This window comes from Fonsecaea monophora, assembly GCF_001642475.1.
Source record: "Fonsecaea monophora strain CBS 269.37 chromosome Unknown Scaff14, whole genome shotgun sequence".
NCBI classification, from domain to species: Eukaryota; Fungi; Ascomycota; class Eurotiomycetes; order Chaetothyriales; family Herpotrichiellaceae; genus Fonsecaea; species Fonsecaea monophora.
The window spans coordinates 148,695-173,857 of NW_019173945.1; the positions used below are offsets into that span (position 1 = coordinate 148,695).

General features: G+C 53.3%; 9 protein-coding genes across 9 annotated transcripts; 3 read left to right on the forward strand and 6 right to left on the reverse strand.

Annotated features, from left to right (window-relative positions):
* Positions 1-487: 487 nt before the first annotated feature.
* Positions 488-901, reverse strand: AYO21_03005 (hypothetical protein; the record flags this gene model as incomplete). The annotated part of the gene is made up of 1 exon (XM_022652980.1): positions 488-901. One exon carries the CDS (start codon positions 899-901, stop codon positions 488-490), a length of 414 nt encoding a protein of 137 aa, XP_022514674.1.
* Positions 902-3,044: 2,143 nt separating this feature from the next.
* Positions 3,045-3,819, reverse strand: AYO21_03006 (hypothetical protein; the record flags this gene model as incomplete). The annotated part of the gene is made up of 3 exons (XM_022652981.1): positions 3,045-3,219; positions 3,293-3,501; positions 3,553-3,819. 3 exons carry the CDS (start codon positions 3,817-3,819, stop codon positions 3,045-3,047), a joined length of 651 nt encoding a protein of 216 aa, XP_022514675.1.
* Positions 3,820-5,563: 1,744 nt separating this feature from the next.
* On the forward strand, positions 5,564-7,109 carry AYO21_03007 (hypothetical protein; the record flags this gene model as incomplete). The annotated part of the gene is made up of 3 exons (XM_022652982.1): positions 5,564-5,834; positions 5,895-6,333; positions 6,440-7,109. The coding sequence occupies 3 exons, from the start codon at positions 5,564-5,566 to the stop codon at positions 7,107-7,109; spliced, it is 1,380 nt and encodes a 459-aa protein (XP_022514676.1).
* Positions 7,110-10,762: 3,653 nt separating this feature from the next.
* On the forward strand, positions 10,763-13,463 carry AYO21_03008 (hypothetical protein; the record flags this gene model as incomplete). The annotated part of the gene is made up of 3 exons (XM_022652983.1): positions 10,763-12,222; positions 12,292-12,439; positions 12,507-13,463. The coding sequence occupies 3 exons, from the start codon at positions 10,763-10,765 to the stop codon at positions 13,461-13,463; spliced, it is 2,565 nt and encodes an 854-aa protein (XP_022514677.1).
* Positions 13,464-14,789: 1,326 nt separating this feature from the next.
* Positions 14,790-16,702, reverse strand: AYO21_03009 (hypothetical protein; the record flags this gene model as incomplete). Its single annotated transcript, XM_022652984.1, has 3 exons — positions 14,790-15,840; positions 15,896-16,025; positions 16,084-16,702. 3 exons carry the CDS (start codon positions 16,700-16,702, stop codon positions 14,790-14,792), a joined length of 1,800 nt encoding a protein of 599 aa, XP_022514678.1.
* Positions 16,703-17,449: 747 nt separating this feature from the next.
* Positions 17,450-18,297, reverse strand: AYO21_03010 (hypothetical protein; the record flags this gene model as incomplete). The annotated part of the gene is made up of 3 exons (XM_022652985.1): positions 17,450-17,644; positions 17,707-17,874; positions 17,929-18,297. 3 exons carry the CDS (start codon positions 18,295-18,297, stop codon positions 17,450-17,452), a joined length of 732 nt encoding a protein of 243 aa, XP_022514679.1.
* A 330-nt stretch (positions 18,298-18,627) lies between these two features.
* AYO21_03011 (proteasome subunit alpha type-4) lies at positions 18,628-19,587 on the forward strand (the record flags this gene model as incomplete). The annotated part of the gene is made up of 3 exons (XM_022652986.1): positions 18,628-18,658; positions 18,705-18,711; positions 18,756-19,587. The coding sequence occupies 3 exons, from the start codon at positions 18,628-18,630 to the stop codon at positions 19,585-19,587; spliced, it is 870 nt and encodes a 289-aa protein (XP_022514680.1).
* Positions 19,588-21,053: 1,466 nt separating this feature from the next.
* Positions 21,054-22,443, reverse strand: AYO21_03012 (hypothetical protein; the record flags this gene model as incomplete). The annotated part of the gene is made up of 5 exons (XM_022652987.1): positions 21,054-21,559; positions 21,658-21,674; positions 21,744-21,835; positions 21,887-22,056; positions 22,161-22,443. The coding sequence occupies 5 exons, from the start codon at positions 22,441-22,443 to the stop codon at positions 21,054-21,056; spliced, it is 1,068 nt and encodes a 355-aa protein (XP_022514681.1).
* Positions 22,444-23,068: 625 nt separating this feature from the next.
* Positions 23,069-24,926, reverse strand: AYO21_03013 (hypothetical protein; the record flags this gene model as incomplete). Its single annotated transcript, XM_022652988.1, has 4 exons — positions 23,069-24,028; positions 24,153-24,425; positions 24,483-24,587; positions 24,654-24,926. 4 exons carry the CDS (start codon positions 24,924-24,926, stop codon positions 23,069-23,071), a joined length of 1,611 nt encoding a protein of 536 aa, XP_022514682.1.
* Between the last annotated feature and the right edge of the window lie 237 nt (positions 24,927-25,163).

Genomic DNA, 25,163 nt, shown 5'->3' on the forward strand with positions numbered 1-25,163 from the left:
AATTCGCAGGGTTCCAACCACCTCATTCCGCAGAAAGGTTGTATCTGGTTCGGACAGCGAAACTAGATTTCCGAATGTACGGGGTTTACTTCTTAGAGAGCGCCTATATAAGGTGTAACTCGTACGTATCCATTCATTTACCAAGTTTCCGGCACCACCAGCTTTCCAATTGTCTTGATTCAAGCAGGGTCCATATATAGCGATGAAGTAGATGTGGGCGATAACAAGAGTAGCAATTATCTTCCATCTATTATACCGGGTCTACAAGATGTCACGAAGTTTTCTTGACCGGTAAGAGTTAAGAGTGGAGATCAGCTGTCGTCAGAAACCCCAGATCATCTATTTGAAAAAAAGCCCCTTCCGACCGGAAAGGCATAGACACTCTCTTCTCCTCGAACAGCTGTTTGTTGTATAGATACAGAGCCATGGAGGCAAACGAGCCAGCGACCCGGGCTAGTACAGTGCAGCACGATCCACCCCAGCCCAGCTAATCGGCAAACCCACTCAACAAACCCCCAATGACGGCCCCGACGGGCACAAACATCCAGTGATTCCACTCCCCGCCACCGATCTGCCGACGACTGATGAAGCCGTCCGTCACGGCGACGAGCGTGCTGGTCCACACCATGACGGCCAGGGCCTTGCGGCTGCCAAAGTACGATGTCGCGATCAGCGAGGTGCCCAACGCGACGGTGCGCGCGCCCTCGAGCATCATGACGCTCTCGACCAGGTGGCCCTCGGGTGTCTCTTCGATCGTGTTGGCCCGCGCCCCCGGGTGCGGGAACTGGAACAGCGCGATCGCCCCGCGCGGGTTGAACACTGCGTTGATTCCCAGCCCGACGGCCATGACGCCGAAGCCGCCTATGATTCTAGGCAGGTAGGGGGACTGTGAGATGGGCATGGTTTTCAAGGTCCTCGTTGAAAGGTGTGTTGGCGTCTAGGGAAGTCTGGGTTTTGTGGTGGTCGTTGTAGTTGTGGTTTTAGTTTTGGATATTTCAAATTGGGGCTTTTCAAGGCGGAGAGAGTTGACTCTATAGGTACAGCAGTGGTGAGGAGCCTGATTACCAGGTGCGGATGATGGTTGATCGATGGCGTTTCAAGATAAAAAGTCCTCTCTCGTTATGTACGCTTGCTGGTTTTGAGTGTTAAAAGTTGTTAAACCAGGAAATCTCGCGTCGGAGTCCCGATGCGTCAGCTACCACAAGTTTGAGCCTTAGCGATACTAGGTATAGCAATGACGGCTGGGTGCGAGCAGTGAGCAGGGAGCATTCTCCTTTTTGGATAAAGTCCCGAGTACGAGGTGCACGAGGTGTCAATATGGTATAGAACACGAGGTACTAGTGGCATCTTAGTACAAGAGCTTTGTCAGCTACGTGTGAATACAGTAAGTATACCGATACCCAAGGCTTGGCATTATTTTGTTGTTATAGCACGTGACCTGCTCTCATTAGCATCAGTGGCACCATCTGATTGGCTTGATCAGCGCCATCTACAGGTACAAGTAACAACAGAACAAGCAGCACCTCAGTCTCCCGATACTTGGAACCCATCGCGGACCATCAGCAGAAGCCACGTCCGTGGTGCAGGTCGAGTCTACAGTGAGTTGAAAGGTGACTTTGAACGTGCCATCAACAACCATGTATGAGTGAAGAATGCCCCAAAGACAGTCTGACAACGATAGGATCCCTGACTTGAAGACTTCGTGTCAACAAAAAGGCCATATAACCAGCTTTTTGGAGGAGCAGCGTGAAATACCTTGTCGCTATGGCTCTCCGCTGTGGACAGCCATTCTGGGGGACTGGCCCATCCCATATCACTGACTACACGAGACATTGCCACCAGTGATCCAGTGACGTGGTCAAATCGCCTTTCTCCAGACAACTGGGAGGCGTCGCAAGGACTGACAAGCGTCTTCCTGCGCAGTAATTCGACTCTAGTGAGCGGCGAGCTGGGAGGTCTTCTATGCGTGAGCAGATTCAAACGCCTACAAACACAGACAGGCCTGTGTTGATAACGGCCAACAGTCAACCCCGGATGGACATATCCTCCTTCTGCTCCGAGATGGCGCCATCTCCGAATCCGCGCCGCTGGGGTCTGAGCTTAGCGAGAACGTGGTCGGACCAGTCTACCCGCTCGCGCCAACCGTTGGTCAAGATCTGCTATCTGACATGAGCACCCGCTGCATTGGTGCACTGACTTACACCACAGATGCATGGTACAAACAGAGACGACCCGCCCCAGATCGCTGGACTACGCATGATTTGCAGCGTGCCATTGCTTTGGTCTTTGTGGGTCCTCGCTGAATCGGCCAGGGAGCCAATACTGGTCCCCCAGCTCACATTGGATACGCCTTGTCGATGGGGCTATCAACACAACCCATGGCGATGCAGCCTCCTTCTGTTGATGCCCAAAACTCAAGCTTACGAGAAATGCACCTCTCTTCCCTATAGGGGCTGGCAATCCTCGAACTCGAACGTGTGGAGACAACGGATAGGTTCCCGAAGACGGCGTGCATTGCGCTTGCCTGTATCCCCCTTGCCCTCTCCATTTCATTATTCCATCCTGCAGGTCATTTTAGACCCAGAAATCTAGTTGCAAGGCATCTGCAAGCTTTCGATCGATTCGGGAGAAGGACAAACTTCGGCGTCATCACCTCCCATCCGGCCTCCCACTGGAAGACTTTGGGAGTGGATCCGTGAGCTCTCCGGCCCCTTGCAGGATGGTGTGCAGCTCGCTTGTATTTGCATTCCTTATGTGAAGTCCGTTAGTGGTTTTCAAAACACTTTTCATGCAGCGGCCGTGCGACGCTAGAGTTCGTCTACGATGTCCAGTCCTAATGACAGGATGCTTGTTCCGCATAGCCTTACATGTTCAAACGCAAATGCTAGATTACAAGGGTAATTCAACTCCGACAACACCATTCTCCCCGTTTTCCCGTTGTCCTATACCCCCACCCGTTTTTGAGCCTTATACAAGACTCCATGATCCGGCGCACAACTAAGATGCCACCACCCAGCCCCGCCCAACATCGAAAATCAATTAACCTACCCGCTCCTCAGCAGTCGTTTCAGCTCCTCGTTTTCTCGCTGGAGTTTGGCGAGGCACCTGCGCAGACGCTCCTGTTCCATCCTGTCCTGGTCGCAGCGCTGTAACAGGGCGTTGAGATCATCAATCAGCTTTTTGACTTGTGCTTCGCGGCGAGCACGGTAGGCTCTTTGTCTGGACGCGGGTCAGCACAATTATTGAAGAGGTTGGCCTTCCAACAACAGCCGCGTTGGGCAGTTAGACTCACGCTTTCCGATTCTGCGACTTGCGCTTGTCGATGGCTTGCTGGGATCGTGATTTCGCGCCATATAGGGAAGACACGTCAAACTCTACTGGAGGACTCTGGTCCGGTTGGCTGTACGAAGTTGTTGAGCTGTAGATGGTGCTCCAGGCTGTAGATTCACACCCGCTGGGACTCGAAACTTGATTGCCGTGAGATGTGGAGGTCGTCAAGTCCTGGATGCATACAATTAGCTACGAACTTGCTGGCTTGGGAGGGTCTCGTACCAGGTATTCGGGCATTGAGTCGTCGTCCCAAAAGAGTTGCTCTTCTCTGTAAGCGTGCATGTCGCCAAGGGGAGGACTATTCGACCAAGTCGTGCTTGGTGTGCTTGTTGACGGAGACGATGTGGCGTGATTCGAAGCATGCCCAGTCCACACCACTGGGCTCGTGGAACCTTGCTGATAGAGCCTTCCATTGTAGTGGGGTTGATGATAGGACACGGTCGAAGGACACATTAGACGCAGCTGTTTATGTGATGTTGTTGACGACATGGCGGTTGGTAGCGGTGGCAAAAGAAGAGGATTCTCCTTTGACGGACAATCCATCTCGGTCCAACATCATGGGTCTATATCTCTTTTTTGCTCCGTTTTCATTGTCAGCAACACTGCCGGCTCAAGTGTACAATCACTGCGTGGACAGCCCGATCATCGTAAAATTGGTTTACAATAGTAGTCAATGTTTGTAGAGACAAAAAGGATTGCCTCGATGTGGAATAGTGGCATCAAAAGGATTGCCCCGAATAGGAAATTGGACAGACGCCCTGATGACTTCGTATTGGCCCCGAACGAGGAACCAAGGCTCCGTAGGCTCTGACCCAAGCGACCCAGGATATTATATTAGGACCCGAATCCCAGATCTCCAGAGATGGTCCTCCATGCGCCCTGAGCAGCCCGTCATCCGGGGGAAAACACACCGTCCTTCCTAACGTAAGCGGATGCATTGAGGGTGGTGACAAGTCTCCCTGCCACTCCCCCGGGTGCCCTTTACCGCTCACGACGATGAATACCTTCTCGGCTTCTATGACGACGATGTCTGGCCCACCTGCCCGAGACCCCGATCGTCCCTTTGCTTCGCTACGGATCGTCACATGGACATCTTCAGGTCTTGGCTTTACGGTCAACCATATCATCTCCGACCACGACGACGACTTCTTTAGAAACGAAAAAGTTATATAATCTCGACAGGTCCAGTCATGCACAACTTGACTCTCGAATACTCAGCAGGATGTGACGACACCCATAGTCAAAACTCGAACGGGAACATGGGGTGCTCGACGATGATGCCAGTATTTGCGGTCCTTGCCCCAAGTCTGTTACATGTTGGCATTTTCTGTTGTACTCGCGAAACCCGGATCGATGTCGAGAACTTCAACGTAGCGAACCGAGACGAGACGGGCTCTCAAGCGAAGCTGGCTGCGGACGGGAAACATGGAGAAGAACAGGATTCGACACATCCGTCCAACGCTGGTTGCTGACGTGTCTTACTGGCCATTGGCATGCTCTTCCCCTGCTACTCCTTCGACCATGCCGTGAGAGGGAAAGAGGCGGTCGACTGAAGCTGACAAAGGCACATACGCGGCGCACCGTCTAACTCGAAGAGCTGATGATGCTACTCGTTCCAGCAAGGCTCCAAAATCCTTCGACTCTCCTCGAGCAAGAGCATCTCCCTACCAGCGCCGATCGCAGGTCAGGATCGGTGGACGAAAGCTCACTCGTCTCTTACGATTTGGCCCATTATTGAGCCTTGAATACTTTGCTGCTTGGGTGGAAGACTGCAAAGTCAAGCACAAGGGCAGGCCTGAAGATCTTACGTCTTTCGCGTCGACCGAGGCATTCTAGAACAACAGCACGCTATTCACCCTGCTAAAGGGGTTGATGACTGAATCAGAATTGACTGGTCTGTCCTTTTCTTTGTTTTAGGCGCGACTCTCGCTCTGCTGACTGGGATCTGACTCCCGCTGCTCCCTCTGCCTGTGGATCCCCCGGCACCCGCCCTATCCCCCCCAAAATCGACTACAGAAAGCGGGGTTTACATACTGCTGCTGTCGTGTCAGTATATTCGACCAAGGCTCTCCAACAACAGGAAGACCGGGTTGGTCGTTGCTCGACGAGAAGGGTTGCTTCATAAGCTGGGTGAACTTTCTTCTACATTCATCACTCTATACCGATTTCCTCGAGTGGCTGTCACTTTCCAGGGGCATCACCCCTCCAAGAGAATCGCCTGGACAGAGAAGCCATGGGCGACGCCCACTTTGTATTTTTGCCCGGGCAGGGTTCGCACTATTCGGGCCAAATCCGCTCGTTTGTTCTGCGCAACCGGAAGGCAGGGCAGCAGCGCCAGAAGCGGGCAAAGAATGGCAAACGTGAAGAAACGGCCATTGTGGTGTCGACAGAACAACAGTTGGTCCCATTGGCAGACGCACAGAATCTTCTGCAGGGCCATTTCGATCCCTTCAAGACATTGGCAGCTGATCTGGACCGGACTGAAGGCATCATGGTCTCGCACTGTACGATGAGGGACACTTCCGGTTGCTTCGTTCTTGGAATAAGCTGACGGGAGTTCACAGTCGTGGGAGACTGCATACCTCACCTGGGAAGACGGCGTCAAAAGACGTGGTTTCCGCCCCGCGACATGCATTGGCCCGTGATGCAGGGAAATCCTCTGATGTTGGCCGTCGCCGTCCACTTTGCGGCGATGAGCCGTGCGTTGATCGAGACGCCGACAAGAGAGGAGAGGATCTTTGCGGAAAAATGCTATCTGAAAACACTACAAAACTTCCGCACGAGGCTGGAGGCTGAGGCGGACAGTCCGAGCGATGGCCTCCTCCAGGCCATGGCCTGCATCTGCGCCACTGAATCCGTCATTCGAGAAAGCTCCGACGCGACGAAAGAGCAAGCGCGCAACTCTTTCTATCTGCATTGCCGTGGTCTCCGTGCGGCGCTGGACCGTCGACACGGCTGGGACGTTGCGCATTACTCGCCTGCACTGGTGTGGGAGATGACATGGTAAGCCAAAGGGTGCAGTGTTTTTCGCCATCAGGACCCCAAGCCGAACTCTTAGACGCCCAGCTGAACCAGGTCTCCGGATCAAAACACGCTAACTTGTAAACAGGGAAGACATGCTGTCGAATGGACAGATCTCTGCCATGAAGACCCAGTTTTCGGTCCACCTGAAATCCTCTCTCCTGAACGAGACGGAACAACAGAACATACCTGTCGTAGGGGCAGGCCTCACTGAAGCTCAGTGGGATCGGTTCTGTGCCCTCGAATTCATCGGCGCGTACCAGAGCTTCCACACCATGGCCGTCCACAGAAGACGCCACCCGCCGGGCGAGCTGCACCCTCTGAATCTGTTCCTGCCCGACACGCCGGCCTACCGGACGCTGTCGGCGAACGTGCCCAATATCGTGCGGCCAATCATGCCGATCCTGCTGCTGCACATTGTGCTCTTCGACCTCCAGGGCGCGTCCACCGAGGAACTGACCTACCAGTACTGGGCGATCCGGCGCAAGTTCGACCGGTGCGACGTCGAGCTCGACAGCGGGCCGTCGTACCTGCTGTACGCGATCGGCATGTCGCCGGACATGAAGGGGTGGTCGGACCAGGACCAGATGGCCTTGTTGTCGCGCCTGTTGAGCGTCGAGGTGCGCTTGTCGGACGCCACAAGGGAGATGATCCGGGAGAGCCTGCTTGCGTTTGTCGAGTCGGCCGTGTCGCCGGACAGCGACTGGTGGACGCCTGCGGAGATGGAAGCCGTCATCACCAAGGAGCTGCTTGGGTAGTGGGGATCACTGATCTGGACCGCCCTCAACTTCCTTTTGCGTCTCATGAGGTCATCAACAGAAACACTGCATCACCAGCCAGCATGCTCGCATCGCGGGGGAAAAGAAATGGGTGACGACAGGAGGAAGAGCAGGCAGTAACGAGTAACGGAACCATATACGCAGCGTCATGTCTTTCATGTGTATTAGCGCGACTTCGCAAGTCCATTGATAGTCGGACCATTTTGAGTGAGCGTGTCAGCCCATCGCCAGATTGATGGCAACAAGCGAGCCTTCAAACCTGGTGTTGTTTTGCTGTCAGATGGCTTTTTGGAGTGCTTATTTGTCTGCAGACAAGTACTCGCTACTTGCTCTCGTACCTCCTTCTAGAGCTTCTTCCATCCTGTAAGATCCGTGCAAGAGGTATTCTCCAAAAAAGAAAAGGGCCGTGTGCGGGAAAGGCCGTTTCAATGATGACATGCCTTGCTTGCTTACCTACTCTTTGGGGTCCCAGGATGACAGACCCCTTTACCTTTTTGGGAGGTCGAGCAACGAAAAAGGTTACAGTACCTCGAAGTAGGACTGGAGTATGAGTACCGAGGACTCGTAGAGGCGATCGTGACCTACCACCCGGCCTCGAGGTATCAGTACTCCCTCTCCATCAGCTTCCTCGTCACCTCCGAGACTACAGTACAGGACAGGACAGGAGGTATGTAGGTATACGACCACTCCGAGGAAACCCCACCAGCCGCCTCAACCAGTACACAACGACTCGTACTCGTACTCGTACTCATGTGTACCTACAGCTACAGAAGCCTCCAGAAACCGATGCGATGCGACTCTGTACCAGGTACCAGGTACTCGTATCCGCACCTCGCACTCGCACTCGTACATAAATTCGCCAGAAAAGGAGATTTGATCTTGTTTCTTGTTCTCCACTTTGCGGATGTTTGTCTGTCATCGCACGTCGGACTCTCGCTTCCCTCTTAGCTCCGGGGCTGGCTGGCTGGCCTGGCGTGTGCGTGCCTGGGTTCCAGGAAAAACAACGGCGTGCAATACTCCGTAGGACCGAGTATTGTAAAATATAAATAAACCATGCGGGATCTTCAGCTCTGGCGCCGAATAATAGGAGAGTTTGATAATGAGGATGAGGCGCTGCTGCCACGCATCAGACGCGGGTGACCCTTGATAGAAGAAAACGAGATCCAGAAACCAAAAAAAAAAAAAAAAAAAAAAAAAACAACCGCTGTGTTTTAAAACGCACCACGCTATTGGTAGGAACGGAGCAGGTCACTTTCAACAAACATCACGAATGGCCAACGGCGACATTGCTGCGTTTGATCTTGTTTCCTACCTTGTTTTCCACATGGGCTGAATACGCCACAATCACCAGAGGAGCACTGTGAAGAGGGGCAAGGGGAGAGGGACGATTGACGTGGTCATCAAGGGGATTGCCCATGTGAAGAGATTAGAATGACAGAACACTCTGGTAGATCGCTCTCCTGGAGGGCGATCGCTATGGTGTTTGATAGAGGAGCAGTGATGACGCCTTCTTGCTGATATCTGACGTGTAATCTGCATATATAGAGATATTCAGTGAAGCGGGTGGTTATTGATGCAGAGCGGTGGACGCTGCCTGGCGTCGTAATGGGTGTTTGACCAGACCATTTATTCGAAAGGGGAGCTATCAGAAAACACCATCTGCTTATCGTATATACGTGCGTACTCGGTCCCTCAGTAGCGACTCGAGAGGACCAGTCGACACGGTGGTGACGGTCACCTGTCCGTCTGGCTGGTGATCAGACAACACGGCACCCACCGGTGCCACCTCGACGTCATGTCCATCCCGCGGGATAGCTGAGCCGCGCTTCCAAGACTCCGAAATATCGTTGGTGATCAAACCGTTGATCTGTTTCTGGCGAGACGCGTCTTGATCGCACGCGACTTGTCCACCGAACCTGCATCAGGCCGAGCAGGCAAAAGATCCATAATAATAACACAAGCCTCCCGGGACGTTGATCCAACGGCTCTACGAGATACATACATATGTAGCGAGAAGGTGTATATTGGGGGGGGGGGGGGCCCTCAAATCTGGAGGTCATCGCGTGCGACCCTTTTTCTATCTTGCCCACATCCAAGAACACGTACTGAGGTGGGCTTTATTTCGTATTTGTCGTCCCGTCCTGCTCCATACAACCATTGCCTCCGATACAGAACACGGCCGGCAGAGACTGGTGCAAACAAAGGCGTTGATGTCTGAGCGCATGGCGAGGGGATGCGGGCGAGACTCGTTTCCACATGATGAAGTTTTTTCATCGTTTTTAATTTTAGTCATGCGGCCCAAACGGATATGGAAGTTGCGAGGCTGAAAAATATGACAGGGATGTTTTGGTGGTAGAAGCAAACAAGAACGTGGCTGACCCCGAATGACCCCAATGACCCCTTTTAGTCATTTAGCGCCCCCACTAGTGGCCCCTAGAGTGTCCGAATAAGGCCTAAGGTTTATCCAGACTGGGCTAGCGTGCCTCTAACACGCGACCCGATAGGTAAAAAAGCAAGTCAGGGGTAAAAGCAGTGTGGAAAACAGAGACGTTCACACTCGCTCTGGCCTCCCTCTTTTTTCTTGGTTCTCACACATCGGCCGGGATAATTCATATGGCCAGTCCGCCACCAACAAGCCACTCATTCATTATCGAGATCACTCGGGGACTTGGACAAAACGTCGTGGGTAACGGAGGACAGAAAGGCGCAATGATGGAACGGGCAGAGAACATGCTTCTGTGGCACAAACACAGAGGTGTAACTCTGTATGCCGGGTTGATTGACAGGTTTGGAGGTACCTCGTACGCTCTCAAACCCCTCTCCAGCCCATACGGGGACAATGTGACTCTCCAAATCCATAACGTACATGGATTGGTCCTCGCCTGTCTTCGCAGAGGGCAAACAACAAAAAAGCCACTTGTTGCATGATCGGTTTCCGAAGTCCCGTATGCGACGTCCCCCGCCGCCTGATGTGTCTCAGTCCATCATGGCTGTGGCCTTGGCTCTTCTGGGCTCGCGAGATCCAATCTCCCGCGTCGTAAAGTTTGGTCTTGTCCTATCCACGAATTCAACCTTTCCACCCACCCAGAACGTGGGCGTCTCTCAGCGTGCATCATGTTGACGCCTTGGCCTCTCCTTTTCCCTGCGCGGTGCTAATCTCCTGAGCCGCGGCGCATCTCTATGATTTCCCCGTTTGACCCAACCTCTCGCTCCACAAGTCAACACGGTGCTGGCCAGCCATGGCTTGACCGATACCAGCTGTGGTTGTATGAACCCCTGGCTTTTCCTGGCCACATTTTCCAAGCAGAGTGTTAGGGTGGAGACGAAGTCTCTTCTTTGCCTGGTCTCGACAAGCCCGAACGAAAGTGGTGAGCTGCGCCTGGGGGTGTCAGGCAATGCGTCGTCTTTCAATGGCTTGCTTCCAAGCGAAACTCCGGCGCCACGGCTGATCCGACGTTGAACCGGCATATTCTGCTACAAGTTGAAGAAGAACTTCCGTCCTTCTCCTGGCCTTGTTCTTTCTGCTCAAACTTCGTCTTTTTCTTCCCCGTCAGTTTGTTTGAAAGCTTTTGCTTTCGTCCTCTCGTTTTTCAATTTTGTCACTCCTTTTTTTGTGTGTTGATCCCGTCGTCATGCGGTCGCTACTTTACGCAGCGGCGTTGATGCCGTTGCAGACTCTCGCTTGGTCAGGAAAAGGATCAGACGTCGACGAGATCGTGGTAGTTACAACAACCAGAACCATTACTGTGTGCCCTATCACCGAAGCATGGACCTGCGCCCCCGATGTGCCGACCGCTCCGTGGCAAGACTGGACTGGGACGCCGACAAACACGGTGTCGGTGTCGCCAACAAGCAAGGGGGATGGGAACGGCGGACCTGGTCATACCACGAGTCCATCATCGTCCGATGACTCGGGCCACCCTACCTCTGGACAGCATTCTTCGAGTCCGTCATCAAGCCCGACCACCTCGGGCCCCTACGTCCACCCAACCTCGTCCAACCCTACTGAAAGCCCATCGACCAGCCCCTCCGGCAGCCCCAGCTCGTCAGGCCCATATGTAGGCCCCAGCTCATCGAGCACACCTGTCGGCCCAACCTCGTCAGGCCCCTACGGAAGCTCAACCGTTGGTCCCGTCGGCCCAGGCACGTCGTCAAGCCCTTCGGGAAGCTATGGTTCGTCGACAAGCAGCGATAACCCAGTCGGACCGGGAACATCCTCCAGCTCTGACAACCCGGTCGGCCCAGGAACTTCCAGCAGCTCCGTCTCGCCCGCTGGACCGTCCTCGACCTCGAGCAGCAGTGCCGTCGCCCCAACTTCAAGCAGCACCGGAACCAGCACTACCACCGCCACGAGCACCACTAGCTGCGCGCCGTCTCAGACCGTGTCTGCTCTTTCTGAAGATTCCTTCTGTGCGGACAACACGCCAGATGACCGTAGCAAGTGGTGCGGCCAATCAGTCACCGATGACACTGCGGTTCCCTACAGGAGCGGACACAGCAAGTCTTTCACCTTGAGGATCACGGACGCCGATATCGACTTTGACGGCACTGTCAGACCGGCATTTGCCATCAACGGTGGAACTCCTGGTCCCGCCATCGAGGCCAACTGGGGTGACCTTGTCTCGATCACTGTGATCAACGAGTTGAGCCACAACGCCACCACTATTCATTGGCACGGTATCCGCCAATTCGGCACGAACGACCAGGACGGTGTTCCCGGTGTGACTGAGTGCGCCATCCCACCCAACGGTGGCACGCGTACCTACACATGGCTCGCCTCAACCTATGGAACCGGTTGGTACCACTCACACGCCCTCTCGCAGTATGGCGGTGGTATTCGAGGCCCCGTCATCATCCACGGACCCTCGACGGCCGACTACGATCACGACATGGGCCCGGTCATGATCGATGAGATCTTCAGCCAGACCATCTTCCAGATGGCGTGGAACATTGCCCGTGCTCGAGGACCGCTCCCAGCTGCCGTCAACTACATGGTCAACGGTAAGAACAAGTCACCAGATGGAAGCACTGGAAAGGCAACCCAATGGACTGTCGAGGCTGGCAAGAAGCATCTGTTCCGCATCATCAACAGGTACGTGTTTTTCCCTCTTGTCTTTTGCGACAATCAGGCGATTGATGAAGACTAATTTGTGTAATCCAGCTCTGCCCAATCCTCGTTCATCGTGCACTTTGACAACCACGAGATGCTCGTCATCAGCTCCGACTTCACCCCCATCGTGCCATACAAGACCAACTTCCTCTACATCAACCCTGGCCAACGATACAATGTCATTGTCGAAATGAACCAGGTTAGTTGACTTCCCCCAAATCAAACTGGCTTCGTCGTCCCATCGCTAACATGCATCTGTAATATAGACCCCCGGAGCATACTTCATGCGCGCCATCACTCAGACCGGCTGCGGTGTCCAGAACCTCAACAACGGTCTCGGTATTGCCAACCCTGTCTTCACCTACAAGGGAACCTGCGGTACCCCTGTGTCCGAGACCATCACCCTCACCCCGCAAACCGACTGCCGCGATGAGCCCCTGGCCAGCCTCACCCCCGTCGTCAGCAAGAACGCTGGCAGCCTCGAGGATTTCACCGATACCGCCAAGCTCCTGCCCGGTGGCAACGGTGGTTCGCAGGTCTTTGACGGCTACGGCCCCATCATCAGATGGTACTTTGGCGGGCTCCAGGATCTCAGCGGCAACAGCGCCACTACCCTGGGCAACCAGACCGTCTCTGTGGACTTTGAGAACCCTACTCTCCGAACCATGGCGGAGCTGCCGACTCTAGGATTCAACAGCTCGCGCTACTCCAACGCCGTCGTGTTGGACGGACCCGAGGGCGACTGGGTCTACTTTGTGATCCAGAACAACTTCCAGACGTCGCACCCGATCCACTTGCACGGCCACGACTTCTCGGTGCTCGGCCAGGGCAAGGGCGTCTTCTCGGCTTCGCAGGCCTCGTCGCTCAACTTTGCCAACCCCAGCCGTCGCGACACGACGCTGCTCTACGGATTCGCCGGCCCCGGCGGTGTCGCCCAACCGGGCTGGACCGTCATCGGCTTCGAGACGGATAACCCAGGCGCCTGGCTCATGCACTGCCACATCACATGGCACGCCGACGGCGGTATGGGTCTGCAGTACATCGAGCACCCGGACAAGATCGACGCTGAGGCCTACTGGACCAGCAGCAGCTTCCAGGATGAGTGCAGCGCCTACGAGAGCTACATCGCCGGCGGCGGCGAGCCCAAGCTGTCCTACGAGGCCGGTCTCAAGCGAGATCTCGAGAGGCACAGGTACGCCCTGGCCCACAAGAACATGCACTAGAATTTTTTTTTTTCTCTCTAGAACATTGCACGGAGGGATGGGGGGAGGACGACGACGAACAACAAACGCGCGCAATAGGTTATATCGTATATCATCCAACCATCCGTGTATGTGTATGAGTGTGTGTGTGTGTGTTTTTGTGTGTGTCTATGTGTGTGTCTTATGTATATGTCTGAGCATGTGAGCGTGCGTGTGTGCGTGTGCACAGAGGGGACAACAAAGCCAAATGCAATGCAAATGCAAATGCCCAAATCCATTCTACGCGTTTTGAGAGAGCCGGGCGAAGGAAAGGGGGAAAAATGGGTTTTCACAAATGTGTGTATTGAAAGAAATGCTTTTCTGTTGGTTTTTTTTTTTTTTCTCTTCTTCAATCCCCCTGCTGGGTTGGTTGGTTGGTGGATAGCGTCTAATCTCTCCCTACCTTACCTGTCCCCCCTAGCTATCTATCTACCTGTTTGTACCTACTCGGTACTGTACTTGCAGTATCTACGGCGCCTACGGTGCCTATGGCACCCTCGTACAATATCTACATGCTTACATGCCTACATACATACATATCTACACACTCTCACACTTGTACTTATACTTACGCTTGCACGAAATGGTCTATCTTCTTTCTTCCTGTTTTATCCGCGCACATGGCTTCCTTCCTTTCCCCGGATGGCAGATCGGTAGAGGGAAGGAGATCGAAAGAGCCCAGCAGCACATTTAGCCCTTTCCCTTTTATCCACCTTGGATTCGTGGTTCGTTGTTCGGTGACGTGGTATAGCCACTGCAGTGGCACGTGTTCGTGTACTTGAGTCCTGGGTGGTCAGGTCAGGGCAGAACAAGCAAGCAAGCCGACTGGAAAGAGAGACTGGAGAATCTGAGCGAGAAGAAGGGACGAAGGAAGGAAGCATATATTTCCATATTGATATGACGTAACGAGACAAGACGTCCTGGGAAATAATAGTAGTACATTGGACGGATGAATGCCTGAAAGTGAAGGTACTGAGAGAAAGTGCCGTCTCTGTGTAGATAGATAGATGGCTGGATGGATGGATGGTGTACACACTACCTCAGTTCTACTACACGTCTGTCGGTTGCCATGTCTCGTTCCTCAGTCTCATATAGCTTTGGCTCAGAATGGCTTGGATTGAAAAAGAAGACCATGAAATTCCAAAATAAGCTCCCCAACGCTCGCGATGCTGTCTACAAACAAACCCCTATCAAAGTACAGTGTCTCACACGTGTCGCCATGGAAAGAGCTGAGATTTTCTCCCGAAATACCTCCCAACCCCCAAGAATCCTCCGTGAGAGAGAGAGAGAGTGAAAAAGAAAGGATATCTATCCCATGGCCGGCATCGCTTCCACGCCCGCGGGCTTCGCCTTCTTCACGCTCTTCCACTCAAAGAAACATGCGGCGATAAATGATACACCTGCCACGGCGACGGAGACGCGGTAGCAGTCCTTCAAGGCATACACGTACGCCTCGATCACCTGGTGGATATGGTCTTCCATGCCCATCTTGGTCAGCACGCTGCGGAGCGCCGTCGCACCCGTGTTGATGAGCAGCTGCGGGTCAATGTCGGGCGCGTACTTGGCGGCGCCGCTGACCAGACCGTTGGCGAAGACTGACTGCCCGACAGCGATGAAAAGCGCGCCGCCGAGCGATTGGCAGAACATCAGCAGCACAGTCCCTTGGGGGATGTCCTTCATGGGCAAGGTGGTCTGGACCGCCACAAGGGGAAGGTTGAAACCAAAGCCCGTTCCAAGACCTGCGCAGATCTGGTACCCGAACCATTCGCGGAAAGGCGAGTCGACGGTCCAAGTGCTGATCAGGCCATAGCCAATGGTCATGAGCGCGGCTGCACCGATGATCAGTGGTGTGTAGTAGCCAATGATGGTCACCGCGATCCCAGCGACAATCGAAGTGAAGACAGTAGACAGCATCAATGGCAGGATCTGGACGCCGGATTTTGTAGGCGAGGATCCCTTGACACTTTGGAGGTAGAGCGGCAGGTAGTACATGAGAACAAAAATGCCGGCCCCGAAGAAGAAGACGAAGGCGCAGGACGCCATCAGAGTGCGCTTGGTGAGGAGACGCGGTGGGATAGTGGCATCTTCGCCCAACCGCCACTGGGATATGCCAAAGAGAATCAGAAGGCACCCGGCACCGACAAACAGCCCAATTATCCGCGAGTTGTTCCATGCGTAAGTTGATCCACCCCATTGGACTGCTAGCAACAGACAGATGATGCCCGGAATGAGGATTGCCGCCCCGACGAGGTCGAGTTGGAGGATGCGTTTGAGGATCGGCATCTCGGAGAGCTTAGGATCTTGAGGGATATGGAGCACGAACAGGACGACGAGCATCGAAAAGCCGCCGATAGGGAGGCTGCACCAAATCATCAGCACTCGCACGAGAAGAGGGAATAGAGAAACCGGCTCACTTGATATAGAAGCACCATCTCCACGAAAGGTGATCAGTGAAGACGCCACCGAGCAAAGGCCCTGCGACACTGGCCAACCCCCACATAGCACCAAACAGTCCAAACACCAGAGGTCTCCGGATCAAAGGCACTATGTCACCATTGTCAGTACCTGGATCATCGATATCAGATGTGTGCAATTGGCTTACGCGAGTGGGCAATAATGACCAAGGCTCCCGAAAAGATGCCACCAACGCCAATGCCGGCAACAGCCCTCCCAACAATGAGCGCGGTGCTGGATGGTGCAACGGCACAGACCAAGGAGCCCAATTCGAAGACGCTGATGGCAGAGAGAAAGACCCATTTGATCTGGAAGAATTTGTAGATGCGGCCAAAGCTGGGCTGGAGCGCGGTACTGGTCAGGAAATATGCGCTGCCATACCAGCCAATGTCGGTGACACTGTTGAAGCGGTCGGTGATCTTGGGGATCGCAGTGGCAATGATGGTTTGGTCGAGTGCGACGAGGAAGACAGCCAGATCAAGGGCGATTATCAAGGTCACGAGCTTCAGACCAGAAGGATAGTTGCTCGTGTCTTCAGCTTCATCTTCGACCTCGACTTCCTCCTCCTTCCCCGTCTCCTTCGCCAAACTGTCGGTAGTGAGGCCGATGTCCCGCTCGACAGGTGGCTTCTCGGCGACATCGACAGACGGTGTTGAAGAACCAGATACGGAACGCTCAGTCGCGTTCTTGTGAGGAGATTCCTCCCGGCCCGATGTGTTGTCGGTCATGGTCCTCGTTGGGTTCTGTTGATCATCTGAGACACCCATTGTAGGTCGAACAAGCAACACCAACGGTAGCCCCCGAGTAGAGTCTAGTATTATTCGAGATTGAAGCAAGCAATCATCGAGACGAAGTGAAGATGTCACAGGGCTACCGGTGTAGTATATACACACTCGGGCTAGAAAATTTCTCCCGTATCCCTTTCACCCTAGTATACGAGGCGGGGTTAGTCTGGCCATTTGGGGCCTAAAGAACCGAGCGTCATTGACAAGTGTAGCACGAAGTAACAGCCTAGACACACACAAAGGGAAAAAAAGTTAGAAGAGAAACTCCTAAGGTTCGACCCGGTCGGACGAATTTCAGGCGCGTCAAGGGGTCGTTTGCAGGCGAACTCGGATCTGGGACTGGATAACACCGAGTTTTTGACAAAGCGCGGCTCATCCTTAGCCCGATTTTTGGCACGTGATCTACCCGCCAGACCAATCACAATATAACCTGCGTTATTGGGCGAGGCCGCAAAGGGGAACCGCAGCCGTTTCTGGTGGTCAACAAAGGGTTGGAATCCATAAGTGCTATGCCGGGCAACACTACGCGCACAGGCAGACGAAATATATCGGACCAATATGGAACGTGGAACGAAATGAAGCTGGCCAGTGGTCGTTTCATTCGCTACAGCCTAATCTGCTTTGTAAACGAGCCCTCTTCGGAGAATCCACGCACGTCTCAGTTCCCTCAAGCCAACAACGATATGTACAATCATGGTGCATTCCCTTGCAGTCGGGTTGTCCGAGCAATCATCTCTGCTCGAATGACGATGAACCCACACTCGCTGCCTCTTGCTCCCCCTTCAACAGTGGATAATGTCCCTGAATCTCGCCTTTTTGACTAGGTGTAGCTGGCATTTGGACTTGTGCTGGATCGCCCGTAGGTGCAAGAGGATATGGTGTCGACGGTAATGATTCAAGATATTTCTTGTGTTCTTCCTTGGCCTGTGCACCAGAAACGTCAGCTTCGATATATCCATTGAAAAGTCTTGGGCTGGCCATCTTACGTATGGTAGACCACAGTAGGTGCACCAGCAGACCTGGGGTTTGTCCAGGTTGATAAAGATTCGTGGATGGCCCAAGGGACCACCGCCACCGTCACAGGCCACGCTCTTTTCCTTAACCCAACGGACGGGTTGCTTGTGAATGAGCTCAATTGCAGCAAAGGGCCGGGGCTAGAGGCGTTTCTCAGTATGCGCCGATGCCAAAGATAGATTTAATCCAATTACCTGGGCTTCCATAATTGTCTGTTCAAATCTGGGTCCTGTCATTGCCAGCTCTCTGGGCATCTGACTCCTTGACCACGGCTTTTCCCTGTTTGGAGCCTGCATTGTTCTGGCTTTCTCTGCCTCTGGTGCCAACTCTTGAAGGGGCGCATCCTGATTACCCCTCGCCTCGACCGGCACCTCGTTTGTCTTGGATACATTGGGAGTGAGTTTTCGCGCAGAAGGGTCGTTGGCTTGTTCGAAGTTCTCGCCGGTTCCAGGGCCTTGTCGTAGCAGTCGTGTGGTGGTTGCAAACTGCCGCGAAGAAAGTCGGGCTGTCTGAGCCACGGTCCGGTGGATTTGCCTCTTCATGGCCGGCACGATGGAAGCCATGGCGACGGGAGGATTGAGGGGTTGATCTCTGTGTGTGCAGTGGAAGAGTTGGCAGACGTCGAGCCGGAGATGATTGAAGCTCGACTGTTGACCAATCGGAAAGCTCTATGCTCCGCAGTTGCAGCAGCAGAAACTTCACCGTAGAAATAGGGTGGAGTATCGAGGCTCTTCACTTTCAAGGCAACGGTCGCGCCGCGTACCGTCAGTGAATTTAGCAAGCACTTCCAACCTCCATTGTCATATATCGTCGATAAACCCTCTTCAGACAAGAGCATAGCAGGGACGTCTCTAGAAAAGCTGCGCCAACAATAATACCTACATCCAGACAACATGGCTTCCGGCTACGATCGTGCTCTTTCCGGTAAGAGGCTCCTGAGGCATTGAGTGCGAGTGCTAACAGATTGCAGTCTTCAGGTACTACAGCTCTTTCCACCCACGAATGCTGCTAACACATATAGCCCCGATGGCCACGTGTTCCAAGTCGAATATGCCCTGGAAGCAGTCAAGCGAGGAACCTGTGCGGTCGGAGTGAAAGGAAAAGACATTGTAGTCTTGGGCTGCGAAAAGAGATCGGCCATGAAGCTACAGGACACACGAATCACACCCTCCAAGATTGGTCTTATTGACACCCACGTCTGCCTTGCTTTCGCCGGACTCAACGCCGATGCCCGGATATTAATCGACAAAGCCAGAGTCGAGGCGCAGTCTCATCGGCTCACGGTGGAAGACCCTGTTACGATTGAATACATTACGAAATATGTGGCTGGCGTGCAGCAACGATTTACTCAGAGCGGTGGTGTCAGGCCTTTTGGCATCAGCACCCTGATCATCGGGTTCGACAAGGGCGATAAGGAGCCTAAGTTGTACCAAACAGAGCCCTCAGGCATCTATTCTGCTTGGTATGTTGTCATCTCTGAATCTAAGAGCCGCCGTCTGACACGAAGCAGGAAAGCAAATGCGATCGGCCGATCCAGCAAAACCGTGCGCGAATTTCTCGAGCGAAATCATAAAGATGACATGGACCGAGAGGCGACCATTTCGTTGACCGTCAAATCACTCCTAGAAGTTGTGCAAACAGGTGCCAAGAACATTGAGATTGCGATCATGGCTCCAGGCAAAACAATTGAGATGCTTCCATCCGAACAGATTGAACAGTATGTCAAGACCATCGAGGCGGAGAAGCAAGAAGAACAGGCGAAAAAGAAGCCCGGGACGAGAGCGTCGGGATCGGCAACCTCGTCCCTGCCAACCCGGCCGCTAGCTGAGGGTGAGGGTGGAGGAGATGAATAAAGAGACGGGGCATTAGCCTTCACTCATTCTTTGCATGAGCGACTGGCGTTGTGGCAACGGATCAAATCAGTGAACATGGTCAAATGGTAGCTTGTTCCAAACGCAGGTTACTTCTTCCTGTTATCTGCTACCGAGGGGGCGCTGTCCGGCGGCTCCAAGTCATAGGGCTATTTCGACGCCACGTTGCCCTCCTTGCGTGGAGCCTGACTTCTCTGAAGCAGGTAGCTGCACCGCTCTTCTCGCCCGTTGTTGCATATCAACCCAGCCGCTCCGTTCCGCCTTTGAGGTCAAATATCGACTGCTGGTTTGATTGTTTCACTCTTTCGTCTTTGATCATTCTATGACCAGAATCAATATGACTTGTCCGCCTTGTGTAGACTGTAGCGACTTACCTCGCATCCACCCTTGTATCCTCACTCTCGACCTTCAAAGCGGCCTTCGGGGTGACTGCATCAATGACAAAGTGATTGTCACAGTTTGGGCAATACTCGTCACTGGAACCATGAGCAACTGCCACTAACGTCTCGTTCGGAATGAGAATCGCTTCGACCCACCTGTCCTCCCACTCTTTCGTATTTTTCCGGAAGGCCTTCTTGCATTTCTTACATATGAACGTCTATTTGTGACCCACGTGTCAGTAACTGTCGCAGGAGGCATGATATAATGATCTCTAGGACAGAGTGACGAAATACCATATCAAAGCTCTGCAATAGGGGGTGATCTTCCTGTTCAGCATGGCATTCCGCACAGTCGAACCATTTGCGACCTGAAGTTTCTTCGTCAGTGGCGTTTTTCCCAGAAGGATATATAGCACGCTTACAGCAAGGCGAACGGATAGATACTTGGGCGTTCAAGACATGTTTACTTTCGTCAGGGGTTAGTCCATCATGGTTGACTGCTGGGCACTTGGATGGACATTTACCACATGTTGCAGAAAGCGGCACGAAAACCAGTAGACCGGGAGAAAGAGGATGCTCGCCCGAACAATCCCCTAACAATCCTCAAGATAGATGTACTTCACTCGAAAAAGAGAACTTTTAGTCGCTGGTCGAAGACACTGGAAGAAAGTGGCATCTTGTGAGTTGGAAAAGTCGCGTCGCGGGGCGAGTCATATATCACTGCACGTGATCCACTTTTGACTCGCCATATTCCTTCGAGCCACGTTCGCCACCTTCTCCTTTCACTTCAACTTCATCACCCTGATCCATATTCTTCTACGCAATGACCTGCGAAATGTATGTTGGTTCGTGATCCAATCTTTAACAATATCATCAATAGGTACTCTTGCCAGCAAAACATGGCGCAGTGTCTCTGCCTAAATGTTCGAGATGTGCCCCTTTTAGACCGGCTGGAGACCAGTCGTGAGCCCAAGTGTGTGGTAGCCTTCCACGTCCTGCCCACCAAGCTGGACGTCTGTCGACTGCACGTTCGCTTCGTCCTCGCATCCGTCTCAACCGACTACGATCCTAAAACAAATCCCCTGACTTCTTTGGCCTCTCAGGATGCAACCACAACATGGGGTCCTTAAGATCCACCCAGCCCAAGAATGGCTTGGAAAGGCCATATCCGACAAGCTCCTGGAGAGGTTCTGGCAATTCACGGACCTTCTCTACCGGATTCACCAGGTACTGGTTCTCTTCTTGTCTCAGATATCCCCTCGTCATGAACGTGCTATACACAAGGCGCTCTTCACGCACGACCTCGCCGTTTTCGTTGGGCTGGTCTGTCTTGTTCGCGCTACCGCCGTGGAAACACCCACTCAGCACCATGAAACCGTCGCCGGGCTCAAGCTCTGCGTGGAACGTTTGTGACTCGCTTGCTGGCCCTAGAGCATAGTCCCAGAGGTGAGAGCCTGGGATAAAGCGTGTGGCTCCATTCCGCTTAGTAGTCTTCTTTCCTGCAATGAAGAAGCCGATTCCTGCATCGCGGCCAATTTCGTGCGTTGCGGCAGCTGGATGGTAGACATGATGGACTAACCAAAACGAAGATAAGTGTTAGCAAAGGTTGACGTGGAAAACATCTTACGACATTGATCCAGGGCGGATCAAGCGTGGTTAAGGGGGAACTTACTTGCATCGTCGCGGTGCCTGGACATCATTGCGGTTTCTTCTCAGCAATCTTGTTACCTGTCAAAGTAAGGGGGCAAAACAACTTACAGCGCTTGGTCACGAGCCCCGGGGCCAATGCTGAAGACAATGGTATTGTTCAACTGGGGGCGAGACACAGAGGCCTCATTTTTGTCGCCAACCTGCTTTGGTCTCAGCGTCCGACTGACGAGATGAAAACGAATCCAACTCACCCAATTCCATTTCAAAGTGCTGGTCAACAACGCATCTGTCACGCCGAGCCAGAGCGGATTGGCGACAATGCGTTCGGCGAAGGTCCTTGACTTGCTCACCATACCAAACGCCCTGCGGGTTTCCTTGGGGAAGAAATCTCCTGTAGGGGGTTCGACGTTCAGCATCAGCACTGCTCGAGGTACCATCGGCATGTGTGCCAGCGATATATCCTCTCATTCCAGGCCGTTGCGCCGGGGCAATCCATGACAAGACGTTTCAGATGCAGAAACTCACCATCATCCCATGCCTTATCCTTTTCCAACCAGGGTCGAGTGTCCTTTTCAAGATTTGCCAATTCTTCACTGTTCAGCATGCCACGAATGACGACGCCGCCAGCCACTCGCAGGGCAGACACCAGCTCATCCACTGTACATGTTGATGCGTTGAAAACCTTTACCTCGGGAAGTGGTGAAGAGGGGGATTTTAGGTCTTCCTTCCGGGTCGACTGAGGTGTGCTTGTCGGGGTTGAGAAAGACTTGGGGATCGGGAGAGGAACCTCGACTGCGGAGGGCGCCATTATGAAGGTATGTTGTTGGATCACACTACTGAGTGCTCAGGGACTTGTGAACAGGATAAAGTCTACATATAACCATCGATGGAAGACTGCCTCAAAACACAAGAGCCACGTCAGCCCAACGGGCAAATGGTGTCACGCAACAATTGTTCGCCGAGCCCAGCCTCGGATTCGAATCTTGCCTACCAATCCCGTCCAACCGCACACGTAAGGTCTCGAAAGTCACCCATCGCATCGTATTCGCCTGGTATCACAGTTTCTGTCGGCAGGCCGATTTGGTCGCTGTTTTCGTTGTGGCCCGATTGGGAAAGAGAGTGCTTATCAGCGTTCAAGTCAGTGTGGGGGGCTGCGAAACAGTAAGTTTGGAGAACCAACGCCTTGTCGTTCGTTGTGCTCAAAAGGGAAAGAGAGTCAGCTAACCTGACAAGCTTGATTTACCCAATTCCAAGCATACTTGGCTGGACTCTGATTTGGACCTAGTGACGGTTTGGTGGTTAGGACGCTTGTTCTATCGACAGGAAAGACAATAGGTGCTTGAGATACGAGATGTTGTATTGCACCCTCTGAGAAGAAGGCATTGCTGACTGCTTCTGTCTAGACAGGATTGTATACCAAGCGGCTACAGAATCTATTTCCTCCCCATAGCTTTCTCTACCGCCTCAAGCGCTGCGATGACCTTTTCATCCATGTTCCTTCTTCCGACAATGCAACAGCTTACAGGTGCCCCAACCCATTTCTCTGGCTCATATAAATTGTGGTTGTACTTGTCTTGCTCGTTCATCGGGACGTAATCTTCCTCCTTCTTGTCCTTGTCCACATCCACAAACGTCACAGGAAAGATAGCCGCCGGGTAGTCCAGCAAGTTCCACTGACTGGTGTACGGCCAATATCTTGCCGTTTCATGCAACGGCGCAGCACCAGGTGTTGCAGGACAAATGATGACATCGACTTCTTGTCCCGAGTCGGCGGTTTTGCTCCAGTGAGCGGCATACTCGTCGCGGTACTTGTCCCTTTCGACGCACAGCTCCCAGTATTCGGCCATGGTGAGACTCTTGACGTTGGGCTGCTCCTCGGTGATGAACTTGGTCAGCGGAAGGATGGGCTCGTCGATCTCTTTCAACGGCGCCAGAATTTGTTCGCCGCCATCGGGAAAATACAGCGCCGATACGATATCCCAGGCCTTGTCGTGCTTATAGGGTTCCCAATCCACGACTTCCATCCCTGCAGCTTTGCATGCATCGGCAACCATTTTCAGCGCCCGAATCATGGGAGGGTGGGGCTTGACTACCCCGTCAGACCATTCAATGGCAACCTTGAGAGGCCGGGTCAGCTTTTCCGGGGTCCATTTCTTCACCGTCAGAGACGGATCATATCGCCACGGCTCATTGTCTAAAATGACTTTCATGAACAAGTTGATCGTTTCCCGGCTCTGGGTTAGTGGACCAAAGGTCGCGAGGACGGAGTCTTTTCCGTTCATCACATGCTTCATTCCTTTTAATGGGATGCGCTTCGAGGTTGGCTTGAAACCATATACTCCGCAATTGCTGGCTGGAGCCCTCACGCTGCCCCCAATATCTCCACCAAGTCCCTGTCGAATGTTTAGCAGAAGGTCCCATCTTGTCAAGGTCTGGGCTCAGCTGTGGATGTGTCCATCAAGGACAGATACAGGCCCTTTTGAAGGAAACAAGAGCCAAGCAGAGAATTCGACTTACCCAAACGCTGCCGCGGAACGCCACAAGGGCACCTTCTCCGCCGCTGCTACCACCCGATGTCAAGTTCCGGTTCCAGGGATTGACAGTCCTTCCATAAACGTTGTTGTCGCATTCAAGAGACATCAAAGTCTGAGGCCCGGTGGTACGGACGTAATAGACGCAACCAGCATCGTACAAGTAATCGTTCAGCGGATTTCGGTCACTCGGCTGGCCAATCCAAGCCACGTAGGAGGCGTGGTTGGTCTTGCCATTCATCCCATGGTGTTCTTTGACCTATAACCACAGATGAGCTTATCCCTAGTCGATATCGTCCTGGGAGTTTCCACTTACCGAGATGGGCAGCCCATGAAGGGGTCCGATGGGCTCGGGGAGGGAATCAAGATACTTGGCCCTCTCAATGGCCTCGTCCCACATCAACTCAGTCACGCAGTTCACCTGTAACAGGGATCATCACTCAGCGTCGATGGGCCGGCAAGCTTCAGGTCGAGAAGCATCACATACCGCATACTGGGCCAGAGCAGCCCTCCTCAAGAACGCCCGGGTGAGCTCCTCGGACGTGAGCTTCTTGCTGCGCAGCATCTCGAGGAGTTCAATCGCGTCATAGTTCTGGGTAAGTTCATACTCACGCGGCGTTAGATACTCCTTTGGCAAGTCCTGAGACGACAGCGGGAGGGGATCTGGGAGAGGCCCGAGCGGAGGCTCAACTTTGCTCAGAGTCTCGTCTCGATAGTCGCGAGCGCTTTTCGCTTTCTCAACCCACGGTTTCGAAATCATCGTTGCCAGAAGAGCAGGAACAAGGAGATTGTTTTTACAACGGTTCAGGGATCACGATATTCTGGTCGGCGAGAGGGAACTGACTCGACCTGGCCCTCCCTTTTTATCAACGAAGGAAAGAGGGTTTTCACCACCTTGTCTGGGCGTCTGCCTTATTTCTCGTCAACGAAACATCTTTCATCTGAAGCTGGCCCCTCTTCTCGTGCGAGGCGGAATGCTGAGATAACATCTCCTCAG